Here is a 20,802-nt window from a genome sequence, read left to right as displayed (position 1 = left end):
AGTTACAGTCTTATGCAAAAGTTTAGGCACCCCTTGATACATAACAGATTTTGGTGATTTTTTATTTGAACAGATGTTAACACAGTTTCTCTTGGAAATGGAAAAAATGCACAATATTTTCTGCAAACAGTGATGCATAGTTACTTCTTATGCCATAAATTGAACAAAAATAAAAAATAAAAACATTATTATGGCATGGTGCAAAAGTTTGGGCACCCTACACAATCAGTACTTAGTAACACCTCCTCTGGCAGATATCACAGCTTGCAAACGCTTTTCATAGCCAGCTAAAAGTCTTTCAATTCTTGTACTTGGGATCTTCTCCCATTCTTCCTTGCAAAAGGCTTCTAGTTCTGTAATATTCTTTGGTCGTCTTGCATGCACAGCTCTTTTAAGATCTACCCACAAATTTTCAATGATGTTTAAATCAGGGGACTGTGATGGCCATTCCAAAACCTTCAGCCTGCGTCTCTTGAGGTATTCCATAGTGGATTTCGAGGTATGTTTAGGATCATTGTCCTGTTGTAGAAGCCATCCTCTTTTCAGCTTCAGCTTTTTTACAGATGGTGTGATGTTTGCTTCCAGAATTTGCTGGTATTTAGTGGAATCCATTCTTCCCTCCACCCGTGCAATGTTTCCTGTGCCACTGGCTGGAACACAACCCCCGAGCATGATAGATCCACCCCCATGCTTAATAGTTGGCAAGGTGTTCTTTTCATGAAATGCTGCTCCTTTTTTTCTCCAAACATGCCTTTGCTGATTGTGTCCAAAGAGTTCTATTTTAACTTCATCAGTCCACAGCACTTGTTTCCAAAACGCATCGGGCTTCTGTAGATGTCCTGTTGCATACTTCAGACGTTGGATTTTATGATGGGGACGCAGATAAGGTTTTCTTCTGCTGACTCTTCCATGAAGGCCTTGTCTGTGCAAGCATCGCTGCACAGTGGAACGGTGCACCACCACTCCTGAGTCTGCTAAATCTTCCTGGAGGTTTTTTGCAGTCAAATGGGGGTTTTGATTTGTCTTTCTGACCAGCATACGAGCAGTTCTGTCTGAGAGTTTTCTTGGTCTTCCAGATCTCATCTTGACCTCCACAGTTCCCCTGATCTGCCATCTCTTAATTACATTTCTTACTGTGGAAACTGCAAGCTGACAACGCTTTGCTATCTTCTTGTAGCCTTCTCCTGCATTGTGGGCATCAATAACTTTCATTTTCAGGGTCTTACACAGCTGCTTAGAGGAACCCATGGTTGCTGGGTGTCCGCAAGTGTGTGCACAAGGTTTGAAGAGTCAAAGTATTTGTACAGCTTTGAAATTGGCATTTACCAATGACAGCTGTTGCTGTGCATCAGATCTAACGAGCTGATTAAGGTCTGATACCTTGTGAGAGACTTTGAGACTCTGGAACTCTTAGGGTGCCCAAACTTTTGCACCATGCCATAATAATGTTTTTATTTTTTATTTTTGTTCAATTTATGGCATAAGAAGTAACTATGCATCACTGTTTGCTGAAAATATTGTGCATTTTTTCCATTTCCAAGAGAAACTGTGTTAACATCTGTTCAAATAAAAAATCACCAAAATCTGTTATTTATCAAGGGGTGCCTAAACTTTTGCATAAGACTGTAACTCTACTGGACTTATTTTCCATATTTGTGTTTTATTTACAAAATTCATTAATAAATATGTCACCTATTTAGTCCTGGTTCACATATCAGGTACATTTCTAACAACTGCCTTTGTAGGTTCATATTGTTATTCCATTACTTGTCGCTACATAAACCAAGCATGAAGAAACTAATATGTTCATTAGCCACTACAGAGACAGCATTGATTTAGTGGCACTACTGTGTTTATCACTGAAAAGTGAAACTTGGTGTAAAATGTCTCTTTGTACTGTACAAGGCACAGCAGTGTGTAATGTCCTTTACTGTGTAATTACAGCTCCAAACGTTAGGTAGTAATGTGAGCACATGAAGAGAAATATGTTTGCCTATCAACACTTAACTGGTTATCTCCATGTGTCTTTTATTATAGGTGAGATACAGAATAACCATCAGACTCACACAAGCACACACACATGTATGTGTTTATATATATATGACTACAATGCACTGAGTTGGAGGTCACATGTCAACAGTATCTGCTCTAGTTGTGGAGCTGCTTTTCTATCCCTCCTTCCAATTAATCTTTTTTGGGAAACAAAAAAAAAAAGCATTGCAGCACGACGAATTAAAAAAAAAACACAAAACTAGCATGAGCAGAAAAAATAGAAAACTGAAGGGGGAAAAAAACCTTGCCAACTTTCGGTCTGGGTAGGTTGGCCAGAAATAATTGGCTGTCAAGAATAGTGAAGGCACCGTTCTTTTTCATAGTCAGACTGAGGAACAATGCAAGGACAGTGCGGGAGACAACAGGAGGGTAGGGCGGAGACTCAATGGCTTGTCACCTTTGTTTTCATTAAAGCTTAACAAGTGGGTCCATAGAAGGAGTATGGGTCACTGCAGGTCCACTGAACTCAAAAAAGGCGGAGAGAGGAGAGATACAGTAGAGGAGATGTATCCTTGTTGGTGAAATATACAACTGCCCTCTTACACAGGCTGCAATTTTCCTGGATTCAAACACAGTTTAGGTCTTAACACAGTGGGTGTGCCTGAGCGTGAGGTCTGTCAGTGGGCATGAGTGACGCTAGTGGTGTGGACTCAGTGGCTCACATCCATGGATGCTTCCAATTATCATATTCTTGGTGACAAACACTTCCTGCACTGCCACTGACATAATGAATTTCTGAGGGACCAAGCTGCAGGTTTTTATTTCTCCATAGTCTGTAGGGGGCAATGAAACGTGAGCCAGGAGTCTGTCATCCACTGTGTGAGAAGATCCTTTGGCAGCTCGCTGCAAAGAACCCTCTGAGAATAGCAGATATAGAGGTGTGAAGAACAGCTAGCAGTAAACAGGAAAAATGCCTTGATGTGCAACCTGATATGTTTGCACAAAAATACACACACAAATGCTGGTATACCTATAAAAGCACACAAGACAACATAGAAGCATAATACGCACACAAAATTCCCCTGCGCACTTATGACACAGGAATAAAAGGCCAAACACATGCACACATACACATAACCTAATAAAAATATGGCAAAGGCTTAGCAACAAATAGTCTGAATTTCATATTCATGAATTCATAAAGTCTAAACCTATCAGCCCAGGCAACAAAGGCAATCCCCTCTCTTACTCCCCCTGGCTCACTCACCTTCCTGCAGGTACATGACAGCCTGTGAGTAGTTTTGCAGTGCGTGGTGTGTTCTTCCCAGGCTGCCATAGGCCAGTGTCTTAGCAGCCAAGTCATTAGTCTGAGCCGCCACACTTAGGTGCTGTTCTTGGAACACAACCGCCCGCTCATAGTTTCCAAGTGACTCATAGGTAAGGCCCAAATTGCCATAGGCACGGGCTTGGCGTGTGGGGCTGCTTGCTTCCTCTGCAATCTCCAGGTCGCTTTGGTGACATCGCAGGGCTGTCTCATATTCTCCCATAGCTTGATATACAGCACCCAGACCGCAGCTGGCATCGCCCTCCAACAGCCTGTCCTGTGTGTCACGGGCAATAGCCAGCTGACGCTCCAGACAGGAAATGGCCTGCTCATAATTGCCCAGTTGGCTGTGGAGCGCACCCAGTTCACCGTAGGCCTGAGCCTTGCCTCCACACTCCCCGAGCTCGTGAGCCACTACTAATCGTTTCTCAAAACACACCAGTGACTGCTGTAGGTTTCCCATGGCCCTGCAGATGAAGACAGAAAACCAATGAGAGTCAGAGGGAAGCAGATTAGGAGTGAGATGTGTGAGATAGCAACACAGCCTAAAGGAAGACCTGGCATTTCAAATCAAACAAACACTGAGACCTTACAGGCTCAAAATAAAATCTACTCATATAAATTAAAATGAAATCTATTTATCTCTCTGCTTATCTCTAGTGGAAACTCTATTCTTTATTTACACAGATACATATCTATCCTCTTGTCAGAATGCAGAGAGGAGTGGACATTACAGGAATATTTTGATCTGCAAAGCATCAGATAATGTCAGTTTTGATATAAATGAAATATAGATCTACATGTTCAACACAGAGCTGATGTGGGCAGACCACAGTGCGTTTGAGACATGACTTTTAATTTTAATTTAGGCTGTTTTTGAAGGGAACTGAACACTGTTTACCATCTTTTAATACAGGATAGGTTATCTGTCAAAGGATCCCTGTTTCCACCCTCTTGTGTGTGTGTGTGTGTGTGTTGGCAGAGTAGCATTCATTCCATCTTGACATTTTATTTGCCTTCACAGCCTTCAAACAGAATTTATTCACATTCTCAGGCGCAACAACAATTGGTGGATGCCAGTTCAAATGGAGCTTTAAAAGAATAAAAGGCTTCAGCTTAATTAATGTTGTATGATAATGTATGTGCTAGTCTAAGAGCTGTTGGAAGATGTGAAGGGTGTGTGTGTGTATATGTGTGTGTGATGTCTATTATTCCCCTCTGAATCCATGCATGGCTAATAGTGCTGTGTGTGATTGCTGTGGTGCCATGTTGCTGACGCACAATAAGAAGAAAATCATCTCCAAAATGAGGATTTCAGCGACACTTTTGTGTTTTATTTTGCAGTGTCGTCTCCTAGGATGCTATCAGCTCTGTGACGCATAAGGAGAAATAGAAAGGAAAAGAGACTGTAAGAGGCTGCCTTGGAATAACTGTGCTTCCCCCATTTTAGACGTGTGTGTGCCAAAGCCTCTTTGCATACAGATAAGGCCAGGACCAGCAGCATTGGGCTCACATCCAAGCCTCGCTCACCAGTAAGCGTCTCTAAACTACAGCGGTCCTTGATAGTGAGTGCAAAGAGAAAAATAATATGCAAAGTAGGATGACTGTGATTATTAGTAATACCTAGTCAATACAATTACCTGCTGCTACAGCAACTCAGGGAAATCGATAGTGGTGCAATATAAAAATCCTAAAGAGTATTCTTCTAGCAGTGTGAAATACTGAGTGTGAAACATGATGCCACACTTACCTGTGTCCATTGCCTAAGCCTCTGTAGGCTTTCTCTTGGTCCTGCATACGGTTCAGGCTCTGGGCTACAGACAGGTACTGGTCATAGTACTTGATAGCTTCTTCAAAGTCTCCTAGTGCCTCGTAACAGTCTCCCAGGTTTCCATAGGCCCTGCCTCGGTCCATTACTGCCTCGTTGCCACTCAGCTGCTGTAAAGTAGCCAATTGCTGCTCAAGGTAGCCTATGGCTTCCTCCATCACCCCTACATTCATTTTAGTGATGCCCATGTTTCCATACACTTGAGCCTCCACGACAGGATCCTTTAGCCTCCGACCTAGCTCCAGCTGTTCTTCGTAGCTCTTGAAGGCCATGGCGTATTTCCCCAGGGCCATGTAGACGGCAGCCAGGTGACCGTGGGCTTTGCACTCTCCTGATACATCGCCCAGCTCTTGGTACACCTCTAGCTCCTGGGTGTGGTAGCCCAGAGCTTTGTCGTATTTCTGCACAAGTCTGTAGGTGGCCCCAAGGGCAGCATAGGCACAGGCCTCCATCCTACGCTCCTTAACCTGAAACAAAAAGGAATATTACAACGGTAGCGTGAGGGACATACAGTAAGTGAATGGTATCAATATTACATTACACATAACACTTCCTATTTATATGATAAATTGTTCACATAGTTCACATACACATACATGCACTATCTGTGGCCATACCTGATGAGCTAAGGCCAGCTGCTGCTCATAAAACTGAATGGCTCCAGCCACATCCTTTTTACAGACAAATATGTCTCCCAGGTTTCCCAGAGCTCTGAAACGAGCCTGTGCATTGTTCAGAGACTGGGCCAGTGACAGTAGGTATTTCTGACACTCCTCTGCCTTAGCAAAGTCTCCCAGGGCCTTGAATGCTAAACCAAGGTTACAGTATGCCTTGGCCTGACTCAGTTTGTCATGAAGATCCTTAGCCAGAGCTAGATCTTGCTCATAGTATTTGACAGCATCCTGGTAGTTGCCCAGACAGTAGTGGGCATAACCAAGATTGTGACAAACTTTCCCTTCACTCTCCATGTCTTGGAGGTCAGGGGACAGCCGGAGGTACTGCTCATAGTAGGGCACGGCCTGAGGGAACTCTCCTCGAGAGCAGTGAAAGTTGCCGAGGTTGCCTAGAGCCCGTGCCTCGCTCTGGACATCTCTGAGCTCACGAGCTATGTTGAGGTGGTTCTGGTAATGCTGCAGAGCACGATCGTGGGCTCCCAGTGCTTGGTAAGCCACAGCCAAGTTGCCATGGGTGGAAGCCTGTGAGGCCCGGTCATTGACCTCCATAGAGATCTGCAGCTCTTGGCGGTGGTAGCGAACAGCCTGGTCAAAGGCTCCCAGGGCATTGTAGGCATTACCCATGTTACCATAGGCCCGGCCCTGAGCAGCATAGTCATTCAGCTCTTGAGCAATGGCCAGGTGTGTTTTGTGCAGTTTCAATGCAGTCTCATAGTCCCCTTTCATCTGGTGGATGATGCCTGTGGGGTGAGGAGAGAGAGCAAGAGGATGAAGTCAGACCCATTCAGGAGAAAATTGTAACTGAGTAAAATTCAAGTGCCTCGTCAGCTCTTCATGTACAAAACAAGTAATTTGGTTGTTAAAATATGCTCCCCGAGCCATCTGTTCTCTGGTTACACAACATACTCTCCCACAGAATTACAGTCATTAAAATTTTGCACAATCAAAATAGAATCTTTTGATTGTCTAAGCTGTCTTTGATGACTGTGTCTTAGAGGGATTTTACCAAAATCAACAACTTTTCCACAGCCCTGGAAATAGTTCTGAGAAAACAAGAAAGAAAAACAGAAAGAGTTAAAGTAGGGGAGAGTGTGAAGAGCTGATGGAAAGCTCAGCAAACAACTTTAGAAAAATGGGTTAGGTGTGGAGAAACAATAAATAATGGAGCACCCAGTGCGCTGAGAGTGTTATCTTTGATAAATACCATCCTGTGAAAAATAACAGCTTTAGCCCATAGCCAGGCATCTGGCTGATATTATTAAAACTCACTGAGAGAGACGACAGCCTACAAGGCAAATACCTAAAACCTTTATTCACTGTACAGCCTAGTCATCAATGCTTGACTGCATCAGCATAGAGACTAAGGGACTACTAGGACTGTGGTACAGCCACTGATGGGACACCAAGGATGGAAGTGGTTCTGGAGCCAGAGTGGGTGGAAACCAGTGATGGAGAGAGGCTCTGTGGCTTGTGGTGAGTGTGTGATGGTGCTGCAAGGATTAGGTACCGCCATGTGTATTTTCCCATTTAGTTCATCTGAAACCTCCCACATTATGGGTCCAGGCATGGGCTACATAAACAGTTGGACTGAAACTAAACACATGACTCAAAAGACTGCAGAACCTATATGGCAGATGTGTAGTCCAATGAGAATGTAAAATGCTTCGGTGTACTGTACTGGATGAGCTGCGTATTGGTTTGACACCTTACCAGGTCTATGTAACATACAGATAGGTAATACATAGCTTTCTAGGTTGCTGGACATGGAAGACATGTACATCAATATGGTGATTTAAATACAGTCTAGGCAAGGAGATTAGTATCAGATTAAACCTGCCTCAGTTGAGTGTGAAAAAAATCCAATAGCTTTATCTGCAGAAAGATGAGGCTTTTTCTGGGAGAATATCATCAGAGATCATCGGAAACTTAATTCAGACCACGATTCAGCATACAGCAGAGATCAACTGACAGCTCAAACCTTTGTTTGTTTGCTCCATCTAAAGTGATACAACATGAACTGACCTCATCAGGTTACTGCCCTGAGGAATTGGTATGCTCGGTGTATCACAGAGAAGAACACAAAGAGAAGCAGTGCTTTTACAAGAAGAATTCAGATTGTACATGGCCTAACTCCATTATGATGAATTTCACAATGAGTGAAATCTGTGCATACGGTACATATACAGTAAAGATGTTATTTTCTCAATCCAAAATAAATGAGTGAGATGTAGAAGATGACACTTTTAGGTTTTAAGGTTCTGCTGGTACAGACATTTCAAACATCTTGGACAAAGCCCTCAGCTCTGCTTTTCCTAGGTGCCTTCCCTCAAAGTGAAAACATGTTAAGATTCACAGCAGGCTCACTGGAAGAGCATGATAGCTATACCACAAAGTCACTCCCAAGGTTATACCTTCCCCAGTGGACACTGATCTTTCCAGGGATATGATGCCCACTGATGTATTACCAGAAAGCATTTTCTGTGCTGCAGGGTAAAGATGGATCAGGGTCTCGTCGATGGACAGAGGGGTAGAGGAGACAGCTGGGACAGAGGCTGGGGTGTATGGCTAGGTTTGAGGTTGAGCTTGGAAGCCAGAGCCGAAATTGCCATAAGCTTTAGGTTATGCCTAGAGCCACACTTAAAGCCAGAAAATATTTTATGTGGGCGCCCATATGGTAAGGGGATTATGGAACCCTCTGGGAATAGTATCCAGCAGGATAGTAAATAAAACCACAGCCGTAAAAACTAGTGGAACACAAAAACTGGGAATTAGTAATGGGGGTCTAGCTGAAGTGGTCACTGGGGCATGTTGTCCAAATCAAAATGAGCTCAACAAAGTACAGTATCAGCCTTAGGATTCAACTAACCTCTAATTTTAACACTACATCTGAGGTGCATACTAAATGCATGTGACTGTAACAATGTAATAATGTTTCTAAATTGTTTCTCTTTAGACACAGACATGAAAACGCAGGATAAATCATATATCACATCATTCAAATACTTCTATACAGCTCATATCCATCCCCCATAACAAAAGACATTAAAAGCATGGCATTGTGTTGTCACTTTTCATTACACAGCTGGCTGTACGTAGAGGAATATGCTGCAGTCATAACTTTGAGGGATGGTATCATGTTCTGAGTAATCACTGTGTCATTCTTCCAAGAGCTATGGCGGCCCAGAATGCTGCTGTCTGCTGTTAGCTGAGAGGATTTCACCAACGATGCTGCTGTTGCCACTGGGTTGGGTTGGGGTGAGACTAAGGACAGATGACCAGCCTGAGCCCAAAATAATGACTTGGGTGAGTCCCTTTAGAATGAGGTTAGCATTACAATTTACATTCATGTGTGAGAGGTAAAACCAGCACAGGATGCTGGAATTGTGGTGTTTGAATCTGGCATGTGTAAAATATCAAAATAGAGAGGTCTGTTGTTGAAGGAAATTCCAATGAGGTTGGACAGTGTTCACAAAATATTTTATTCTACCAGAGCTACCATACAGAGGTTAGTACCTCTGAATAACTTTATTAATTTGAGAGTTGTTAAATTAAGATTGGATCAATCTACATTACAGTGATTTTATAACCTATTTGAAAATTGTTAAAAACTACTGAAGACAAGCCCTTAACAAGGTAAATTAAGGTAAAACACCCTTTGGTGGTCATCACTTTTCCTGTACTGATTGACAGAATGACAAGAAAGAGAAAGATAAAAAGGACAGGGTATGGATGTGTACTGTACGTGCCGAGTGGATGGAAACAAACAAAGTACCGTACTCATCTTCCTGTGGAACTAGCTGCACTACTTTTTGTCTCCACTCCTGCTGACGCTCACCCCTCCTTCAGTGACATTTGATTCCTCCTACCACTTAAACCAACAATGTTCAGTCTCAATGTCAGTTTAGGAACAGATTGCATTTCATGCTGAATTTGCAGATATGCTAAAAAAAAGGGCATAGTTGCTCCATGTAGAAGAACATTACAGCTCTTTTGTTTCACTTAATAGTGCTGCAGTGAATAGAATAATAACTGCATAGTGCAAGTTAAACTTTAGCGTAAGCACAAGGACTAAAAGAATATGTCTCCCTGGGCCTCTTGTCCAGTTTCTGGCATGGTGCTATATCAGGAGTTTGAAGGGGGCCATACAAGGGGAGGCAGGGTGCATCTGCTGCTTTTCCAACAAACATAAATTAGGGGACAGGCTGCAAAGGTCTCTCCAGGAGAGTAACCTTACATTGGAATACTACTATTCTCACTATACTCTGACCTTTCTCTTCTTTTGTAGACTTGCTAATATTTACTCAAAGTATTTACTTGGTCATTGTCAAAGAGTTGAAGATGTCACATTCTCAGATAAATGCACTTTCTACGGATTTGTTAGGCTCGTTCCCTGTCTGGGCCATTAGACTCACTAAATTCCTCTGTAAATTCAACCCTCTCCTGCTCCCTTTCCTGGTCAGACTCAAAAGATATCTACAATCACTGCTGTTACCACAGGCCTTGGTACAAAACGGAATAATCTCCCTGTCTTAATGCTCCACGCAAGTCTGGTCCCTGTCTGTACTTTGTGGCTGCTTGATCTGAAAATCAGTGAATTTATGGCCACACAATCATTGTTATTGTTATAATGATGACAATAAACATGATGATTATCTTATATTTTCATTATTTGATTTTTTCTGCCTATTTATACAGTATGTCATTCACCTATATGGCTAAGATAACATAACTCCCATCATAATCTGATGCTGAGGAGCTCCATGCTACTATATTTCAACATGACAGACAAGAAATATAACCTTTCTGTCAGGTCCACTCGGTGCGACCTGCCTCTCTTCCTCCTCTCTTTCTCTTGCCCTCTTGTCCTGCAGGATTGGTGCCTCAACTATGTCGCATTCGGTAATCAGTGACTTGTTGGTTAGCGCATAGCTGAGGCGCATTCCTGTCATTACCTTACTTCCTTATTTAATCCTCTGGTAGATGCTCCATCATCGCCGGAGCATTAAGGTAAATGATTTTAATGTGTGTATTCAGTCGTTACGCAATTTTGATTTTCACCGCTGACAGTCCCTGGGCGGTTGAAGTCTTGCTTTTTTTTTTTTTCTTTCGTTGGCTACTCTGCTTCCCAAACGGCGTTAGCTAATCCACCTGGTTAATGCCTTTTCACCTGTCTGTCCCAGTCCTCCGACACTCCTGGTTCCTGCCATTATTCTGTCTACTCACCTGCTCGTCCTGGTCTCCTCAGCCATCTCTGCCCTACCCTGGTTATGTACTGTTCTTACTTTGTTCGTGTTCACCATTAAACCACCCTTTTTTTCACTAGCACCTGGGTCTGCATCTTGAGTCCTACCTCAGTTCTCCTTCACCCCCCGGTGAGGGGGACTCAACCATAACACTTTCAAAAACTAAAGCTACTGATGCAACATAGTTTCTATTAAACATGTTACAAAACCTTGTAACAGTTGATTTTCTGTAATGCCATATTCACATAACCCATAAATAGAAACATGTAACTGTGAAAATGGTTTAGTGTAAAAAAAACAACTGATTTAAAAAAAATAACTACTTAAAACATAAAAAAAAACAAATTCTTTAGATTCCAGTGACAAGATCTGAACACAAAGCTTTACAGTGCTTTAATTCCATGTTTTTTGTTGCTATTGTTTTCCTCTTTCTGCTGCTTTGTTTTTGTGAACATCAACAGAAAGCATTCCCTAGAGATGCTGGATAAAAAACTTAATTAGGATTTTTTCCCTCCAGCCCTTCTAAGTGATGGAGCTGACATTTCAAGTAACTTCTTTTAGACATATGGACGAACAAGGAGGTGTGAGTCCGGGGCAGCAAGCAGAAAGACCAGGCTAAAACACGAATGCTTCTAAACAAACTTCAATTTATAGCCTCTTTGATGCTTTGATATGAGGGAAAAGAATACTATTTAGATTCTGTTTCATGAATACCAGGAATGTGAACTACACCCACTGCCTCAGTCCTCTCCCAGATATTAAATATTGCTGACTAGGGGGTAAGTTAGCCAATTAATGAATAATAGATGGGTCTGGAATGCAACATTTTCATATCCTTTATAGGTCAGAGTGTGCTGAGCCAGGGCTGCTGGTACCGCTGGGCATCATGGTTAGATATTAAAGCATGGCATTCTCTGTACAAGTAAAGTATACCTCAGAGCCATGTCAGCTGCTGCTCCACCAACACTACACACAGCGTTACCAACAAGCTGAGAGGGCATAATAAAAGTTTGTTCTTTCCTGTTTCTGCGACTTTTTCTTTCCAGCTTTGTTTTTTGCTTTTATCGCTGCTCGTTTACCTTCACTCGCTACCCTTCCACTCTTTGTACATACTGAAGCATCATTTGTTGGAGTCTGAAACAACATCCTGTTAGTTTAAACCCATCTTGTGTGAAGCAGGCTTACGGACAGTGATGACAGGAATTAAAACACACGCCCAAATGTCGCAAACATAAACAACAACAACAACAATGGGGCAATTACAGACTGATGCTTCACAACCTCCACTTCATTCTCTGTTATCTTCATTATTCAGCTCCTCTTGAATCAGCTATTAAAGGTAATTAAGCGATTCATCAAGTCAGTTTCAATTACTGAGAGCTTGACAGCTGCAGATTACAATCAGTAGGGGTGAGGGGAGAGATGGAGAGAGTATGAGAGGGAGGCATCAAAAAGTGAAAAAAGAGGAGAGAAAGACAATAGACAAGATGAACCAACAGAGCGAGTGGCGTTGAGATCAGCAGCAGGCTCCCCAGGGCGTCAGGAGTTACTGTGTCCAAATGAGGGTTCAGCTTGTCCAGGCTGTCTCCATGGAGCAACAAGCTTCATCGCTTCCACCCACACATTCAGCTTCTGCTCTGTCACCAATTGGAGGTCTTTGATACTGCATCAGCTACCCTATCATTACTCTGCCATGCACTGGAAGAACTGCAACGTTGCAACTAATAATGAGTAAGAGCGCTCTGGTTGTCATACTAGTAATCATTCTACACATACATAAATTCACTGCCTGTCATATAGTGCCCACTCAAAATAAATCTCCTATGATGTTCTCACTAGAGCTACTATTTAATGACTACCAGTTCCAGGTCCATTTTTGAAATCAGATGTGTGTTGGAGCTAAGAACAACCCACAATGTATGACCATTGGATTGGTCAAAGGACCACCTCAATTTATGCTTGGCTGAATAACCCCACTCTGTGTCTGCACACCTTACCCATTAGGTTAAAGAATTCTTCTGGGAGGGACTATTATGCCTCTTAGGTTATCCAGTGTAGGGAGTAATTACTGGACTAAATACAAAAGAACCGTTCATACAATATATCTGATGTGGTACTGGATATTGAAAGGGACATCTCTATCCATTAGGTTCCTTGTATCATAATATTAGTAGACTCCCTGAGTTACCTTGCTAATAAATAATTTTACCTTAGCAGGTTTTAGCTCTAAAAGTCTATAAATGGGACAAAAAATACATTGTAACTTTCACTCAAAACACCTGATTAATTCATTTCCCCCATTTTTAAGTTCAATTTAGTGTGAAGGTGGGAGCAGAGAAGATTAATGTCAAGAAATTTCCCATGAAAAACATTTACATTTTTATGGCGTTTATTTAAACTTTGACTGTGTTGGCCTTCAACCATCATAGAGGCTCACAAATTACTTAACGCTAACCTTCTGGCCTGGCTCCCATGCAGAAGCTCCGCACTCCACTATGCAACACACGCTGGTCAGATTTGCCATAAGTATCAGTGATAACAACGGCAAGTAAACAATTCAGTTCAATGAAGACAAAGGAATCCAGCCAGCAGCACAGTGATAACACTAGTTGGCAATAGATAATAGACTCTCATACAGGATCCCCAAAACAATAAAAGAGAAAGCAGGACTTTAGATTGGTTGCATTGCAACCTAAGAGAGCTCAAAGCCACACCAGGCTGCTCTGCTCATTATCATTCAGTGCGCAGTTCACACTGCATCTTGCTCTGCTCAAATCGTACCCATTCGCTCCAAAAATGGGGAAAGATCTGCATATATTCCACTTTTAGCTTAAAAAATAACCTTATAGCTAAAGAACAATGACTACTTTTTTCCAAATAGAAATGATTTATTTCAAATTAGGCCCATGCAACAAGGAATACAACACAAAAAGTCATATGTAAAATTCACAGAATCAATGGGCCTAATTAAATAAAACTATACAGTACACCTGTTTGACTTTTCAGTTTCCTTCTGAAGTACTTTAGGAAATCTATTATTAAAGTCACAATGGCCAATTTTTGACTGAAAAGTGTTGGATGACTGTGTAAAACACAGATGCATTCTAGGTCAGGCTTGGGAATGCTTCAGGCTTGTGGTATGAGCAGTATTGGAGTGAAATTTGAGTGGGACAAAGGGTGACGCTCCCTCCTTTTTTAAAAAAAAAAGCCACTCTGCACTCTGTCCAAAATCCTCCCACTCCTGTAACTCACTCACTTGCACTCCACTCTGCTCATATGCTCTGCCTACCATACCAGGAACATACCAGGAAGCCTTGTCCATGTTATTATCACTTAACAGCTACCTTATAGGTCTTTTAGTATTTTGCATACATACCCAGATTAGAGGAGGCCCTTCCCTCTGCAGCCCTGTCCTTCAATCCCTCGGCTATAGACAGCTGTTGTTCATGGTACTGCTTGGCCCTCTCCAAGTCCTGCATGCAGCGAGCAGCATGACCCAGTCCTGCGTAGGCTCTCATCTCAATGGACTTTTCCTCCAACTCCTGGGCAAGTTCCAGAACATGAGTGTGGTAGGACATGGCCTTGTCAAAGTTACGGTGGTAGTGGTAGGCACTGCCTAGGTTACTATAGGCCCGAGCTTCTTCTCGTTTATTTTCCAAAGCCTTGGCAATGCCAAGGTGCTGCTCATGGCATTGGACAGCATTGTCAAAATCTCCCATGGCAATGTAGACGGCCCCCATGTTTCCCAGCTCGCGGGCCTCGGACAGCTGGTCCTTGGACTGCTTGGCCAGTAGGACGCACTGTTTGTGGCTAGCTAGGGCGTTTGGATAGTCCCCTATGGCTGTATATACATGACCCAAGCTGCTCAGCGCCATTGAAGCAGCCTGCAAATAGAGAGACAAAGATAGACAGCACGTAAGAATAATAAGCTGGAGGCAAGTGAAAAAAGCAAATTTGAAAAATAAAAAAGGTCTACTGCTCAGAGACCAAATGACAAACAAAACCTGATTTGACTCTGCCTTTGCATGGAGGGGGGTAAAGTGTGATGCAGATCATCACAGCAGCAGGCTAGTGTTTAAGCCGTCAGTTTGCCCACTGCAATCAAGCTTCTTGGCATGAAACCACCAACAGAATAAAGACAAGGCTAATCAGGATGGGGGAGCTAGGAGGGGGCCACCGGCTGACTGCTGGCAAGACCCCTTAAGCTAAAAACACACAGAACAATATTCGGTGTATTCTAATGTGCGCTATCTTCTATTTTCTCAAGCAGTGTCCACCTGTGAAAATATGGCTACAATTGTAAAAGGAGAGGTTTCACAGTGAAATGGAGAGGTTTCACAAAATGCAGTCTTGACCTCTTATGTGACACATTCACATCAGGCTTATTAACTGTTTATATGGAGGATAAACAGCTGGGAATTGGGGTCAGCTGTGTTTGAGTGAACAGATGTTCAATTAATCATGCAGGGCCAGCTAATAAAGCATCTCCGTCCAGAGGTCCCACTCTGGATCCTCCAGCCAAGAAAGGTGCTGGATGCATGCCAGAAGAGAGGCCATGCACTCTGAAGGCCACAGAGCTGCCCAACTTGTGCAGCTTGCAGCCTTAGCGACAGGGATGACCTGGGTCATCTTGGGAGCAAAACAGATTCAGAGTTACAAAACTAGCCACTGACAGTCACAGCACAGGACCCGCTATCTTGAATTCCAAATTTACATAGACATGATTTCACAAATATTGTACATCAAGATGCAATTTGAAGAAATGTGTCTGCAGAGAAAAGGAGATATTTTTTCTTTGCTCTAGCACCACATAATGAAAATACTGAGCTCCCTGAATAAATGAAAGCAAAGCACATTGTTGAGATAAAAGATCAATACAACAGAATACTCCCAAAAACACATAAAGAAAAAACTCTTTTCTTCGAATCTTTTATATATTCTTTTTTTCTAATGGCACACATAAACACTATCTACCTATCTTTTCTTCATTTCACATAGTTGTTGATGCCTGGAACCAATTACCTGCTGACATAAGTACTTCCAGCAGTTTGCTCAAGTTTAAAAACTCGACAAGGCATTATACAGACCCAGGGAGGCAATTACCCTCCGTCACAACTGTTGCTGTTTCATGTTCCCAGATAGCCTATCTAGGGCTGCTCAATTACATGTGCCTTTTGAAGCTTCACTCCATCTCTCCGACTCAAACTTCCACTTTTCTGAGCAGAAAACAGAGAGGACTCCTCATCTCTGTGTGCCTTCAACTAAGTGCAGTGGGAGACATGGGGAGAGAGTGAGAAGGGGGAGCACAATCTTTCTGCAGTTGAGATGAGTTGCTCTTGTGATCAGTGTCCCTCTAAAGTGAGACTGCAAGGCTGCATTTTCCTCTCAGATGGAAGTCAAGATAGGCAGATAATGAAGAGCCAGCCTTGCTAGTCACAGCGAACGCACCGTGTTTGGCTCGGGGACAGACTGGGACCATATCTCTCTCTCTCTTCTCTGATTTCAGCCCTCTCCCACTACTGCTCATTCTGACTTCCCAACAGTATCGCAAAATAACATCCTGTCTGTGAGAGAAATAATTGCCTGAAATACATCATTTCTGCCAAATTGACTTCATTCTAATTTGATTCCATTTCTTCTCTGCACTTATCTTTCCTCCCTCCTTGTTCTCACCCCCACCCCCCTCCACTTCTCTCACTCTGTCCAGAGAGTCAAATCTGATTGTGTTTACAGAGTCCAGCCCTTCTCTGGATGCGTGCTTATTTGATTAATCCCAATGCCATCCTTTATAAACTGTTGATAAACCGCTGGTTCTTATCAGCAAACACATTTAGCACCAAGAGTCTTTTAATGAAAGGTAAACTCATTCTGTCTAGGAGAGAGGAGAAAGGGCCGGTAAGGCAGCAGGGGGCGGCCATGAATACATGTAAATGAGAACACTTTTGGCTTTAACAAAATTATTTCATTTCTTTCCTTTGACAAGGACAGTGGTTTAGGACTCATTGCTGATCCTCCTCTGTATGTTCATATTCTGCAGCACATTAGAGATATGGCTGCTTTCACAGCACATGCTAGAGGTATTGCACTTAGCATAACTATGCCCTTATGTCACACAGCAGAGCAGTTCTTGATGGCTGGGCTTGCTCGTCTGTGAATTTTTTGACACTGAAACCCTGGTGTGTGTTTTATTTCTTACCCTGGAACAGTCGAGTGCTGCCCACCACTTCGCTGCTGCAATGAGCTATGTGGCTATGCCTTGCCTTGCAGCTGTGTGAATATGCCTTTGGACATGAGGTCTGATATAATCCAAACAACCAAGGCTATCATCAGAGACAGGCAGAGCTTATGGGACAAGCCTGGTTGTCATGGAAATGCACATGGCTCTATTAGGGCCTACCAGCCTCTAGAAAAGGCTATGATGTGTGTGGACAGAACTAGGCAAACAAAGGTATGGGCAAGTGCACAAACACTCTGACATCAACCACTTTCAAAACTGTTCCTGACCATTGTTTTTTCAGCTGCACTTATTACTTATATATCATTAGTGACACACTTGTCAACTGACAAAGTTACAAATTTGAACTAGACAGAAATCACCAGGGTCTTAATATTACTCAGTGTTAAGTGAGATCCTTCAAGAAAAGTAAATATATTTTGATAAAACCACTTGGGATGAGAAAGAAAGAGAGAAACACTGGATGAAGATGGAGATATAGTAGGCAGGCTTGGGTGGTGTCAGGTGTTAAAGAGCCCACAGTTTGCCCCGTGTTCACTCAGTATGCCCTGCAGGAGGTCAGGGCTGCCACTACTTCAGTAAAGTACTGTTAATGGGATTATATGGGGGAGGAGTAGACTGAGAGGGGATGGAGAACTGGTTTGATTCCATTACTACAGAGGTGGGAACAACTCTCTTTCACTGTGCTAATACAGATTTTAGGCTATTAGCCTTTGAAAAAAAACAAAAAAAAAACATTGCTTGCACAAATGCAGACACGTGCACTGACTGGAGTAAAGAAATGTATGCAGTTACATTTTTATGCAATAAATTACCATGGTTAAAAACAGATATATTCAAGAATCACACTAAAAGAATACATTTGAGAGTAGCAAATCAATTCATCAGAAAGTGTTTAGTCAATAAAATGTCAGAAAATGCCCACTGAAAGAGTGAGGTGACATCTTCAAATAGCTTGTTTTGTGTGACTAATTGTCAACAACCCCAAATAAATTCAATGTATAATAGTTAAATACACAGAAAAGCACCTATTGTTCATTTTAGAAAGCTAGAATTAAACAGTTATTCAAAAACTTGACCAGTTATCCACATTGTTTTCTGTTGACTAACTAATTCAATAACCGGCTGTTCCAGTGTTAAAGCAAGTGTACAAAATAAGTTTATAAAAGCTACACACAGTGTAGCGAGCACACACTGCTGGTTTGAACATCAGAGAAACAAACAAGCCACTGTGATACCAATCACTTCAAAAAGATGACTTGTGGGTGAAAACACTCCAGCCCTCCATACAAGTGCTACACACACACACACACACACACACAGCATCAGTGTACCCTGCTGCACATACATGTACACACAAACAGCTGTCTAATTAAACGGCAGTGCAGAGGGAAGGTGAGGAGGACCATGCACCAGTGTCTCCCTTATCGAGCTGGGCTTAGGCAGCAACAGGAGCTGGTTGGCAGGGAATAGAACCGAACACCAGAGGGAGCGGGGTGCGGGGGAGAGCAAAGACGAAGGAGGGGGCAGATAAAAGGCTACGGGAGACACTCTGTTGGAAGGATGAGAGGAGAGAACGCTGAAGACATCCCCAGGGCGAAAATGTCTTTAGATCTGAATTCACCTGCAGTGATGCTTTTGAGAAAAAAAAGGAAACATCTCAACTGTAACAAACTCAGTGAACAGAGCTCTCAAAGAAGCTTGAATGATGCTTTCTAAAAGTGCCTGTTCTTGTCTGTGTGTGTGCAAAACAGCACATCTATGTGCATGCGCGCATAAATGAGACAGAAAACGGGGAGTACAGAAGAGGCGTGTGGGTGCGGAGGCCGGGGGATAAATATAATAAAATATTCAGCTGGTTTTATGGGTGAATACTCCATTTTCTTTGCTCGCTGTGTGTTTGCACACAGATATGGATCCTATGGGAGCCACCATTAGATCAGCCAAATGACTGCCTCTCTGCCATATCAAAACCTTCTGCTTTTTTGAGCAGGCAAATACTGTGCTCTGCCAAGCGAGGGCAGGTACAGCTGTGCCTGATTGCTCTCTTTCATAAGCATACGTGGACACACACTCACACAGAGATAGATTCAGTAGTCCACTGTGTCACAAGGCAAGTTGAATTTGACTTTGTTTCCTCTGGAGCCAAATTACAGACCCGCTTTTCTCTTTACCTTTCCAAGCCTTGAATATTCTTGAACGTTATAACCATGTTGTTCTCAGGCAGCATCCTCACCTTTATCTTATTTTGGAAGGTCTACTTACTGTATGAAAAGACTACTGTTATCTGTTTCAGATGGAAACAAATACCAGCTGTTAACCGCTTTCTTTAATCAATCATGACGAACTAATCTGATCTGTTAATAGTGATGAGACACCAGTGGAGCTATTTGTTTCTCTGTGGCCTTTGTGACCTAAAGCTCGCACAATAATGAGGCCTGTAGTTTTATAATTCCTTCAGCCTGCGCTGAACAAGTTTACAAAGGACTGATTGTCATTAAAGGTCAAGCCACAAGGAAGGGCACCAGTGACATGCTGTCTGTCAGACTGTCTGCTGCTCAAATGGTCACACACTCACACTTTCACACATACTGTACACTCAGAAACAAGCACGTAGATACACAGAGGGGAACTAATGATCCAGACAAGCACACAGTGAAGGCAATGGTTTTGCTAGTGAAAAGGCCATTTTGTGTGTGTGTGTGTGTGTGTGTGTGTGTGTGTGTGTCTGAGCTGTGGGTAGTCTGTGCAGTGGTGCCAGGCAAATGGTGGATCATTTGTGGTTACTCCAGAGACCCAGTATATATTCCCTCACACATCCTTACGCATAGACACAAAGTAATACACAAACATGCCAAATCCATCCCAGACCTCTGTGGGTTCTGTCGGTGTCTGTGTGCACTACTGTGTGTGCCCAAATTTCTGCATTTGTGTGTATTTGTGCATTTACAGTACACAGAGTTATCCATCGCTTGTATGCATTTGTGTGTTTGTTTGAGGCTATATTGCGCGACTTGATGGCAAACAGGCAGGCGTGAGGAAGACACATAAGAGGCACAGAGTAAAATTGGATCTGACAGTCTCCATTGGTGTTGGTGGAAAAATTTGACTGTTCCCTTCAAGTGGCTTGGGGGTTTAATATTTCAAGCTCCCTCTCTCTGACAATACACCAGACAAAACAAGGTTTGCAGAAATGGCCAAATGTTAAGTGAGGAAAAGAGAGGGGGGGGCTGCACGGCAACTAAACTAGAGCTCGGCTCAGCCCTCATAGCTCCTACCTCAGTCCCAGTGTGTGCCCCTTGTGACAGGATGTCAGCATTGTTCAAATGCAAAAACAGCCCTCCTGCCTTCTGCTATAAACACATGAATCTAAAGTCTGGTTGAGGAGGAAATTGAAGAGGTGGCACACAGGGGAAGCGGGGCACCATGAATGAATCTTAATGTACTCTAAATCAGAGCAGATCCTTCAAGGGCTGCACGCGGCTGCTGTTTATTTCTGTACTTAA

At 42.8% G+C, this 20,802-nt stretch overlaps 1 protein-coding gene across 3 annotated transcripts in view; it reads right to left on the bottom strand.

Annotated features, from left to right (window-relative positions):
- The window catches only part of LOC109954783 (tetratricopeptide repeat protein 28), a 172,239-nt gene that overhangs the window by 24,161 nt on the left and 127,276 nt on the right, over window positions 1-20,802 (bottom strand). For all 3 annotated transcript variants that reach the window (XM_020590335.1, XM_020590336.1, XM_020590337.1), the window contains exons 6-9: window positions 14,438-14,945; window positions 5,762-6,558; window positions 5,067-5,611; window positions 3,260-3,783 (exon numbers count right to left, since the gene is read on the bottom strand). In XM_020590335.1, coding sequence (XP_020445991.1) covers window positions 3,260-3,783; window positions 5,067-5,611; window positions 5,762-6,558; window positions 14,438-14,945 — 2,374 coding nt within the window. The remainder of the gene's footprint in view (window positions 1-3,259; window positions 3,784-5,066; window positions 5,612-5,761; window positions 6,559-14,437; window positions 14,946-20,802) is intronic.

This window comes from Monopterus albus, unplaced genomic scaffold (genome assembly GCF_001952655.1).
Source record: "Monopterus albus unplaced genomic scaffold, M_albus_1.0 scaffold12.1, whole genome shotgun sequence".
In the NCBI taxonomy this organism is placed as follows: domain Eukaryota; kingdom Metazoa; phylum Chordata; class Actinopteri; order Synbranchiformes; family Synbranchidae; genus Monopterus; species Monopterus albus.
This window is presented reverse-complemented; position numbering and strand designations above follow the sequence as displayed.